The following is a 12139-nucleotide window of genomic DNA, read 5'->3' on the forward strand; positions in this document are numbered from 1 at the left end:
ACTAATTAGATTTAAACTACTAAGTAGCTTAATCTTACGCTGTTGACCCCGATCCGATCAGCAATGTTACAGAACTATTGTAATCCAAGTTCGAGTTAAAGTATATGCATGCATACTCGAGAACAAGTCAACCAATACCTGAAATAACATAAAATAGAAACAAAGAAAAAACAACAACAAATAAACAACAATTAAAAAACAATTGCATGCATTGTTTGTTGATAGCTATTCAGTATTCTTTTAATAAATACTACAATAAAAATTAATATAAGATCATATAAGAATAGGGAGATTTGGTATAATTTCCAATGAGACAACTATCACAGTTCAAATGAGATGAATGATGTAGGCAATTATACCCAACTGTACGGCCTGCTTACATCGAATATAAGCCATATGATTCTCTCCCGACAAAATTCTCCCAACAGCAGAACCTTTCCTGATGGACATAAGTTTAGCTGTGGAAGATATATAAATATCCAGAAATATTTAGTCAGAGTGTTAACATTGAATAAGATTCCCTGTGATTGTCGAATACAACGTTCTATTTTGATAAAACTTTCCCAAAAGAAGGACCTTTGCCAACAGACATAACTTTAGCTGTAGAAGATGTATAAATATTCAGACATATTTAGTCAGAGTGTTAACATTGAATGAGATGTCCCATGATTGTCGAGTACCACGTTCTATGTTGATAAAACTTTCTCAACAGAAGGACCTTTGCCAACAGACATTAGTTTAGCTGTAGAAGATGTATTCAGCCACTTTAACTCGCACAATAGCAGGACCTTTGCTGATGGACATAAGTTTAGCTGTAGCAGATGTATATATATCCAGCCACTTTTGGTCAGAGTGTTTTCATTGAATAAGATTCCACTGTGATTGGAGAGTACGACGCCTGACGTTGATAAAACTCGCTCAATAGCAGGACCTTTGCTGATGGACATAAGTTTAGCTGTAGCAGATGTATATGTTAGCGGCAATAAGTGAAATTAGGCATTAAGCTTAAATCCTAGGCAATAAGCTAACGCCTAGGCATTAAGTTATTGCCTGAAATTTCCAGGCATTAAGCTTATTACCTGAAATTTGGTGATGATTATTCATCCTATTGCCGAACATGATTTTAGGCAATAAGTGAAATTTTAGAATTTAGGTGTTTTTAGCATGTTTAGTGATTTTTCTTGAAATAAAGTATTTTCTTAATTATATTCCTAATATTAATATACGTTTATCTGACAAATCTTCAAATTTTAGTACTTTTCTTATTTAAAACAGAATTAACTCATACTTTTTTGTGGAAGTATAAAAAATAAAAAAGATTTAAAAAAGTGATTGTATCCCATAAAAAAGGGGAGATTCTATATAAATAAATCCTTATAATAATTATTTGAAAATGTTTACACTTCACTGGTCAAGCTGGTTTGAACTGGTCAAAAGTAGACAAAATTAGCACATACTTACAACTTCTCGTCCAATCAAATTGCTTGAATTTGCCTTCTAATTTTCATAGTACATACTTTTTCCGTGTACTAAGTAACTACACATGAATGACCACAAGGGTGAGATTTCATTGTATTGTAATCAAGATATTAGAACAAAAATTGCTACTGGCTATTTTGAAATAAATGATGTGTTCCAAATTTAACTAAATAGTTTGTAATTAGTTTTCAAACAGATTTTTAACATCCTACTAATCAATCTTTTGATCTAAATTTTGTTTTGACAATTAAAAAAGTTTCTTTCATTTAAATAAAGAGTAACAATAATGGTGCTTTATACCTTGATTAAAGTACAACTCAATCTAAAATTTGTAATCCTTTATCTTCCATGCAATTACTTTGTACACAAAAAGAGTCAACCATGAATCTTTTGAAGGGAAATTATTAATAAAGCAATTTGATATATTTAGTCATAAATTGGTCGATAATTGGTTGCCTAATGTCCAGTGACAAATATTTCATGCATATAAACTATCTACTAGACTACCTATGGGTACATACCAGGCGCAGATCCAGCCATTTTTAAAAGGTGTTTCAACCAAAGATGTGGGAGGGGATCCAACTGCTTGTACTCATTCAAAAGCTAGTTTTAGGTTTTATGTGAAATTAAAAAAATGTTTTCAAGAATGTAAAGCTTTCACTGCAATTTAAGACTTGTCTGCTCTTGGTCAATTCATTTTGTCATCTTACCACGTAAATAAGTACATGTACTAGTATAGTTAAACAACGCTTCGTTCATATCAATAAACATACTTACACCAGCAGCTACCTTCTTTACATTCTAAAGTCAAGGGCCTTTTGAAATCCCATTTTTACAATGATATTATAGTGAGTAGATTTACAAAACTACGTAAATGAGCTACATCCAGTCAGCCAAAACATATCAATAGACTAATTACAGGATTACTCAAATTGTAAATATGTGCTAAATTGGATATTGTATAGAAAGGTATATACTATGAAAATAAGAGCTTGGGGCAAAGCCCCTCGCTCTAATTTTCATAGTATATACCTTTCTATACAATAACCGAGACTTAAGATATGATTTTTTGCTCATACCATTTTATTGGATAAGTAAATTTTCTTTGTTAAAATATTTCTTAAATGCCCTCAGGCCATCTTGTCTTTGTCACTTCTTTATCTGGATTATTCGCACCAAGTGACACAATGTCTATTGAGGAAAAATTCCTTGAATCTTTGAGGTCTAAATTCGAATCGGGGAAAACAAGGAGCATATACCCTAGAGTAAAGTACCATGATCTTTTGGCAAAGATTAAACTTTTGGAATCATCAGAAAAGAAATTGACAAAAGATTACTACAATTTAAGAAGGTATGACATTTTTAACATTGGTGGTTTTGAGAGGTTGATAACTAAAGTCAGCGAGAATGACGAGGGAAATTTCAAAATTTATGTCTTCCTAGAGGAACTCTATGGTATTTTGGAAAAGGCACATAAAGAAACAGGTCATGGCGGCAGATATCGCATGATAAAACAACTAAATAATGGATATGCTAACATTTCACGTGATGCAATTGAATTATTTCTGTCACTTTGTGAAAATTGCAATATGAAAAAAAACATATAGGGAAAGGAGTAGTAGTGAAACCCATTTTATCTTAAGACTTTAACAGTAGAGGACAAGTTGATTTGATGGATTTTCAATCAAACCCAGATGGAAACTATAAATTTATTATGGTAATTCAAGACCACCTTACAAAATTTTGTAACATTAAAGCCCTTACCTCAAAATGTGCATCAGAGGTGGCTTTTAATCTAATTGAAAAGAATTCAGCTCTAAACAAAGGCATTGGACGGTCCCCCTGTGAAGCCTTATTTGGTAAATGTGCAACAATTGGATTAACATCAGAAACCAAAATTCCGAAAGAAATATTGATGACCTTAGAAAAGGAAGAGGACTTACTTAAGCTCCAGACAGAGTCTGTAAATGATCAACCTGTAACTGAAAATAACTGAAAATAAAACAGAAAACATTGTCGATGCCTCTGATATACCAGAATCTATTGCAGAACCAAATGTGGAACCTTCTACTCCAATCACTGATGAAACGCAAAAGGTAAGTTGAAAATAGTCTCAAAAATATTTAAAAAAAACGACTCTTTAATCCTGGCGGGAGCTTGAACTAAAGTACTTCCATGTAATATATAACAGATAAACCACAGGAATGATATTCGGAGCTTAAGAAAAAAAGAGTCTGCTTACTATGAGTTTTTGTTGAAGGCCATATGGTTACCTATAGGTCTTATCTTATATACTATTCTGTCTCTGGCGGACAGTTGTCCTATTGACAAGCATACCATATCTTCGTATTTTTAAATTGAGTGTTTGGTCATTTTGAACAAAAACACTTTATTACCACAAAACTGTAATTTTAAAAACTGATGTATGACCACACCAAATGATTTTTTTTTTACCTTATTATTTATGGAAACTATTTTTCAGGATGTCTTACAGTGCTATGTATGTGAAAAGGATACATCTGGAGCTCATATGTGTATTAAATGTGACAAACACATTCATGTTATATGTGGTACTACTGTAAGTGAAGAGGGATACGGTTCAAAGGTGGTATGTCCAAATTGTAAAATTGATACCAACAGAGTTCGACATCGTTCTGGAGCCATGGACAGTCAACTGAAGCAGGCAAACACTATGATAGCCAGGAGCAAAAAGGAACTAGGGACGGCAGAAGTTGGGCAACCAGTTGCCGTACCAATACCTATGTTTGATAGAGGGAAGGGTGACAGTAGAAATTTACTCGGCCGAGTCATTGAGGTAAGATATTTAATCAAAAGTTTGACTGCATCATTTAATATGTCATGTTTATTAAATACTAAACAGAAAGAAAACCAGTACATGTAAATATGTTTATATTAATGTAGGAAGGGGGTTATGGGACCAGGCCCCTCCCCCACTTTATGAAAAATCCAGAATCTGCACCTGACGAAAATCAGATGCGGATTAATGCCACAAAGACAGTTGAAAATCACCATATGCAACACGAATTCATTTCATAATTCGCAAAATGCAAATACCTAATTAATTCTACTGTCAGATATAATTCTTTATCGATATTTTAATGAAAATAATCAAACTGCCTGCAAAAGAATTTTATCTGTATTTTTTCAGGTCAATGATAAGGGAAATGCTGTTGTGGCTACAAGATTTGGACAACTTCTAGGAACATTTGGAACAAATGAGATGGGAATATGTAAACAAAATTTAATTCTGGAAGAGGAAATTAATTGTGAAACAACTTTAAGTGTACGTGAGGCAGCAACCCATCAGTCATTATCCGGAGGTCAAGGATTTTTCAAATGTTCTTGTAAAACTAAATGTTTAAGTAACCGGTGCAAATGCAAGAAAAACGGGAGAAAGTGCAATAGTCGGTGCCACAGTTCAACAACTTGTGATAACAAATGATTTTAACACATGTATCAAGTTTTCATGTTTTATAAGTAATATTTGATGAGTTTTAATATAAAAACATATTTTATTTCCAGTAGATGACATTTTAAACTTCAGTTCTCGTAATTTTATTATGTAACAAATGTATAGTTTTTATTTAATTGAATAAATGTCTTTTATTTACTCGCATTTATACTTTAGGCATTAAGCTTAATGCCTGGACACATTTTTTAGGATTTAAGCTTAAATCCTAGGATTTAAGACTAATGCCTAACATCATTTAGGCATTAGACTTAATGCCTAGGCGTTAGCTTATTGCCTAGGATTTAAGCTTAATGCCTAATTTCACTTATTGCCGCTAACATATATATATCCAGCCACTTTTGGTCAGAGTGTTTACATTGAATAAGATTCCCTGTGAATCGAGAGTACGACGCCTTACGTCGATAAAACTCGCCAAATAGCAGCATCTTTGCTAATGGACCTATAATTAGCTGTAGAAGATGTATATATATGCAGCCACTTTTGGTCAGAGTGTTTTCATTGAATAAGATTCCACTGTGATTGGAGAGTACGACGTTACGTTGATAAAACTCGCCCAATAGCAGGACCTTTGCTGATGGAAATAAGTTTAGTTGTAGAAGATGTATACATATCTAGCCACTTTTGGTCAGAGTGTTTGCATTGAATAAGATTCCCTGTGATTGGAGAGGATAACTCGATTTATTTCACTTGACTGGGCGGAGTTTACCTAGTTCGCTCATAATAAACCAGTCCATCTATATATAGGTGTTTTAGGATAAATTCATCAATGAAGTGTCCAGTAATTCTTTTGTAAATTCCTTTGATGATACTGATAGGAGATTAGAAATCAGTAATAATTATAACGGCAATCATCCTAATCACACACATCTTCAAATAGACTGTCCTTATGCAAATTAAAACGTAAGCTCCGCCCGATCAGTTGATATAACATTGGTAATACTATGCCTTACGTTTATAAAGCTCGCCCGATAGCAGGACCTTTGCTGATGGACATAGGTTTGGCTGTTGGAGATGTATAAAGATGCAGGCACATTTGGTCGTATGATGCCCCATGATTTGAAAGTACCACACTTTCTGTCGATAAAATAATCTTCCTACAAATCTGTAAGAGGTTCAAAGGTAAGTTTTCTGTCCCCACTTGCATGGAACATTTCTCTAGTGGAAGATTAAAGGAGTAAAGCGAATTTCAACTTATTGTTTCCCACACAACTAACAAATCATACTAGACATTAAGGATAAGATTTACTTGATAAATATGAATATACTGTGTAATTTTTTTTTTCATTTTATCAAAAATTTTGTCAGTGCTACATGCTGCTTTTGAAGGCAGCTTTTGTCAAATCTTGCATAGAAAACACCCCTTACCGATATGATTTTATTTTGTATCCGAAATATCTTAAAATCTGAAATAATTTTGGCTTTGGTTAACGATGTGCTTTTTGCATTTTTAGGATACATACTTCAATTGTGCACAAATCTCTAAACATTTCATTAGTAGGCATTCATCAATGGTTTGTAATTTGATGTTGAATTAAGCCAAAATACTGTAGTTCTTAAAATAAACAGTTTGAACTGTGGTAGTACGATTTTAAGCAAAGATTTAAATACGTTTTGAAAATGGCACTGGAGTAATATACAAATTGAGAAAAATTGCTCATACTCCTTTCCTGTTATTGATGATCACTTTGCAGTACTTAATTTAAATAGCTTTATTGTTTAATTTCTTCTCGTTCTGAATATGCTCGTTATGTTTGCTACGTTATAAGCAAACGACTATCAGATCTACTGAATATAAGAGAGTGGAGTGTTAAATACACAACTTGTAATTCGGTCATTCAGTTTACATGTGAAATATGTGTACGTATAAGGGAGTTCATATCAAAGTAAGTCAAAACATTGATAGTTAGATAACAGAATGATTTTCGATTTGGAACCCTACATATAGAACAGATATGACTATATTATTGTTGTTGACAATTTATAGTTTCTTAAATGCTTCTTTAAGTGAAAAACGACTTTTGATAGATGAACCAGATGTTCTTGCACAACGTCTTGGTATTCTTGAGACTCTAGTTCACCAACAGGCAGAGACGATTAAACAACAGTCAGATACTATCAGTAATCTAACTTCAATACTGTCTGTTCTACAGGATTGTAAGTACGCAGTATTGTTACCAGTAATTTAGCATCAACACTGTCTGTTCTAAAGGATTGTAAGTTACCAGTATTGTTACCAGTAATTTAACGTAAAACCTGTCTGTTCTACAGGATTGTAAGTACGCAGTATTGTTACCCATACCATATGTTTGTTCTAGAGGATTGTAAGTACGCAGTATTGTTACACATACCATATATGTCTACTTGCTAATTAAGTCCAACCGAGACTTTAATTTAACGTCAAAACCGTCTGTTCTACAGGATTGTAAGTACGCAGTATTGTTACCAGTAATTTAACGTCAAAACTGTCTGTTCTACAGGATTGTAAGTACGCAGTATTGTTACCAGTAATTTAACGTCAACACTGTCTGTTCTAAAGGATTGTAAGTTACCAGTATTGTTACCAGTAATTTAACGTAAAACCTGTCTGTTCTACAGGATTGTAAGTACGTAGTATTGTTACCCATACCATATGTTTGTTCTAGAGGATTGTAAGTACGCAATATTGTTACACATACCATATATGTCTACTTGCTAATTAAGTCCAACCGAGACTTTAATTTAACGTCAAAACCGTCTGTTCTACAGGATTGTAAGTACGCAGTATTGTTACCAGTAATTTAACGTCAAAACTGTCTGTTCTACAGGATTGTAAGTACGCAGTATTGTTACCAGTTATTTAACGTCAAAACTGTTTGTTCTACAGGATTGTAAGTACGCAGTATATTGTTACCGATACCATATTTTTGTTCTAGAGGATTATAAGTACGCAGTATTGTTACCCATACCATATATGTCTACTTGTTAATTAAGACCAACCGGGACTTTAATTTAATACCAAAATTGTCTGTTCTACAGAATTGTAAGTACGCAGTATTGTTACCCATACCATATATGTCTACTTCTTAATTAAAACCAACGGAAATATCATTTCAAATTTACTGCATTGTTTCTTATTACATCACTGTCTTAGAAAATAGTTTAGTAACATATATTTGTACTTAATGTTTATGTCTTAAACCAGAAGTCTACAAGCTGTGTACCACTTCAGTGGTAGTCATTAAAAATAAACAGATTATACAAGACAAATTAAATTGCATCAATAGTCACTAGAGAACATATCTTATAGATTATCTTTTGTCAAACTATAGTAATAACACAAGCTACTGTATATATGATTTTGATGGGGATGGGCGCTCTCAACCCTGTTTAAACCCACTACATTAAGCTTATATATATAATGCATATTGAGGCAGAGAAGCTGTTAATGTATCTAAGCTTGCTGCTTCTGACGCGATCCTTATTGATTTCATATAGTTTTTTGTTAGTATCTGTGACGGTAAGTCTTACGATATATATATATATATTTCAGCAACAGTTTGCTTATGTTAGGAGCAGTATAATGAAATAATTTAAACGTTGCATTACTGTACTGTATTTCAGCAATTGGCTCAACTTTCGTTCATTGGGGACGAAGTGATTGTCAGTCGAAAGATACAGAACTTGTTTACCCAGGTATTTTCATAATCATAACGGCTATCATTACAGGTCTGTCAAACTGAAACTTCCCGCATAAAACAACCAAGGAGGATTTATAAGCCATTATGACTGATCCCGTCTACTCGTTTGTTGCTCTTTCAATCATTTATTATGTTTAATTGTTTCCGAAACAGTATCCATTATAAAAGTGATTGGACGAATATCTTTTTGGCAATTAAATTTCTAATCAAAACTGAAATTTTAACAGTTTTGCATGTTTATAGTGCAATTTTAAAAAGAAAATATCATATTCCTTTTTTTGGTAAAATATAACATACGTTGCCATATTTAAGTTTGCTGATACATAATTATGCCTTAAAAGTTTTAAAAACCCTTTGTGTCGAGCATCTTATGGACGTTTCGTCCCCGAGGGTATCACCAGCCCAGTAGTCAATGGTGTTGATAAATAATATGGTCAATTTTATAATTTTCCTGTTTACAAAACTTTGAATTTTTCGAAAAACTAAGGATTTTCTTATCCCAGGCATAGATTGCCTTAGTCGTAATTGGCACAACTTTTTGGAATTTTGGATCCTCAATGCTCTTCAACTTTGTTCTTGTCTGGCTTTATAAATATTTTGATATGAGCGTCACTGATGAGTCTTATGTAGACGAAACGCGCGTCCGGTGTACTAAATTATAATCCTGGTACCTTTGATAACTATTTAAACCACTGGGTCGATGCCACTGCTGGTGGACGTTTGGTCCCCGAGGATATCACCAGCCCAGTAATCAACACTTCGGTGTTGACATTGATACCAATACTATGGTCATTTCTATAATTTTCTTGTTTACCATACTTTGAATTTTTCGAAAAACTAAGGATTTTCTTATCCGAGGCATATATTACCTTAGCCGTATTTGACACAACTTTTTGGAATTTTGGATCCTTAATGCTCTTCAATATTGTACTTGTTTGGCTTTATAAATATATTGAAATGAGCGTCACTGATGAGTCTTATGTAGACGAAACGCGTTTCTGGCGTACTTAATTATAATCCTGGTACCTTTGATAACTATTTAAACCACTGGGTCGATGCCACTGCTGGTGGACGTTTGGTCCCCGAGGGTATCACCAGCCCAGTAATCAACATTCGGTGTTGACATGAATATCAATAATGTGGTCATTTTTATAATTTTCTTGTTTACAAAACTTTGAATTTTTTGAAAAACTAAGGATTTTCTTATCCCAGGCATAGATTACCTTAGCCGTATTTGGCACATCTTTTTGGAATTTTTGATCTTCAACTTTGTACTTGTTTGGCTTTATAAATATTTGATATGAGCGTCACTGATGAGTCTTATGTAGACGAAACGCGCGTCTAGCGTACTAAATTATAATCCTGGTACCTTTGATAATTATTATAACATTATTTTCATTTTACAGATCTCTAGTCGGATTGTTTTAATATAATACCATTAAATTTATGTGCACATTTTGAAATGATTATATACCCAGAGAAGCTCAACAGCATTTCAAATGAAAAATACCCCATTCGAGTTAATAAAAAGATATTTAGCTGCAACTGTGTTTTCGAATCTGGGAAACTTCTGTCAATTAGTTATCATCATTATTACTATTGGTATGTAATTTAATATACAAGTATATAAAAACCTATTGTCTAATCATGTAGGTTTTGTTGGAGGAGGACATTACAATGAGACTGGAGCATCACCTGAGTTCGTGTGCTTGCCGACTGACCCTAAGCTAAGAGAGACAACAGGAGGGTATGATTATGGCAGAATGTATGGAGCAGAATATGGTACAAACTTCTGGGGACAACATCCTAACCCTATCAACAACGAACTACCATGCGCCGTTTGTAGAAGCCAGCGTACGTCCACTACCATCATGATTCCAGGAAAAGACACGTGTCAGACTGGATGGAAAATTGAATACCATGGATACTTGGGATCCAGTCACCATTCATCTACTTCCGGATCAATGTATATATGTGTTGATATAAATCATCAAAGTGTACCGGTAGGGGGAAGTAGAAATGATGGCGGGAAACGTGTGGTCAATGTAGTAGCAGCATGTGGATCGCTTCAGTGTCCTCCGTATACAAATGGAGACTCATTTTCGTGTGTGGTTTGTTCAAAATAAAAGTCTTGCAATCTCATGTTTCAATAAGTTTGTATATCTCTTATTTATATATAGATTATACAACTATAAGAGCCAGAAATAATCGCGATAATTATTAACTGAAAAGGACGGCGTGCATTTTCAAATTTTCAAATTTAGTATTGAACGATAACTGTCTGAAGCAACGTGACAATGAGGGATAAATGATTGATTGTTATTTACTCAACTTCCAGTGGCATATATTTCATGCATGCTCTGGACAAAAATAAATTTAAATGGATCCAAAAGGTAGGTATGCATATGTAAGTTACTTTCAAACATTTAAAATTGCAACAGACATCCACCAGAACCTGAAAAAAGTTGTTGGATGTGTACTGATTGATACTTCAGTCTTGGATCCATGCTTTTTTATTACTTGTTATTTGCTTTCAACTGGGTTTCGGTAACTTAGTTTAAACAATATTTTATTCAAAAAGTGCATGAAATATAATTATACAATATAGATACAGGGATTCGGAAACAAGAAAAACTCCCTTTAAAAAAATGAGAAAAATTAGGATCATAGTATAAGAAACTCGTATAATCAAATTTTCAATTCACATTTAACATGTTTATTCTGTGTTTTGCCTGTTACTCAGAAGTCAGTTTGATCGAAATATGTGATCAACTCATTTTTTTTTATAATTATGGTTCATTAATATGAGAAATATGTAAATGTTTCAAAAATAAGGTAACATTAAATCAAAGTTTCAACATCTTAATCGACATCGTCATAAAGATAATTGTTATGGACCAAATCTCCCTGTTTCTAAAATAAATCTTTGTACAACTTTAAAAATATTTTCTTTTTCCTCATCACTGATGAGTTTACTACCTGATACTAATGTTTGTACATTATATATTGGTAGTGTAGAAATGGTTTGTGTCCTGATGAGTCTATAATTATGAATTTTCTAGCAGATAGTGTTTGCTGCTCTCAACTTGCCCACATTTACAGAGGCTGGAAAGAACAATATTTTTCTGGAAAAGTTGTTCATTTAAACCACAGCAGTTCAACCGGGGTCTGGCGTAAAGTATTTGGCCTTTTCTACAACCAGTATCATAATATGTAGAGACTTTCTTAGTATCTCGATTTATATAATTTTAAGTGCAAATTTTGATGGATTACATCTAACATCTTGTGAAAGCCTGTTTCATTCACGAATAACAGATGGTAGTAACTTCATGACCTCTCAATAGTGTCTATTTTGCTGTAAGGATGTATAAGGTTTGCGGTTTTGTTTATTGTTGTTCTGCGTTGTATCGATCCAATGAATTAAAAAGCCCATTTAAAAAAAGTTTAAAAAAAACAAATAAAGTTGAAGAGCATTGAGGACAAAAAAGTC

The 12139-nt window shown here is 33.3% G+C and overlaps 2 protein-coding genes across 3 annotated transcripts; both read left to right on the forward strand.

The window, feature by feature from the left end:
- Positions 1–2678: 2678 nt before the first annotated feature.
- Positions 2679–4972, forward strand: LOC143043198 (uncharacterized). The gene is made up of 3 exons (XM_076215611.1): positions 2679–3575; positions 3962–4294; positions 4649–4972. The coding sequence occupies exons 2-3, from the start codon at positions 4010–4012 to the stop codon at positions 4940–4942; spliced, it is 579 nt and encodes a 192-aa protein (XP_076071726.1). The 5' UTR covers positions 2679–3575; positions 3962–4009; the 3' UTR covers positions 4943–4972.
- Positions 4973–6882: 1910 nt separating this feature from the next.
- On the forward strand, positions 6883–10791 carry LOC143043199 (uncharacterized). Of its 2 annotated transcripts, none has more exons than XM_076215612.1 (3): positions 6883–7126; positions 8573–8644; positions 10303–10791. In XM_076215612.1, exons 1-3 carry the CDS (start codon positions 6925–6927, stop codon positions 10773–10775), a joined length of 747 nt encoding a protein of 248 aa, XP_076071727.1. In that variant the 5' UTR covers positions 6883–6924; the 3' UTR covers positions 10776–10791. The 2 variants fall into 2 exon arrangements, 1 of the variants encoding a protein (XP_076071727.1); XR_012968251.1 differs by lacking the exon at positions 6883–7126 and adding an exon at positions 7719–7780.
- Positions 10792–12139: the final 1348 nt, after the last annotated feature.

Source organism: Mytilus galloprovincialis, chromosome 8 (assembly GCF_965363235.1).
Source record: "Mytilus galloprovincialis chromosome 8, xbMytGall1.hap1.1, whole genome shotgun sequence".
NCBI classification, from domain to species: domain Eukaryota; kingdom Metazoa; phylum Mollusca; class Bivalvia; order Mytilida; family Mytilidae; genus Mytilus; species Mytilus galloprovincialis.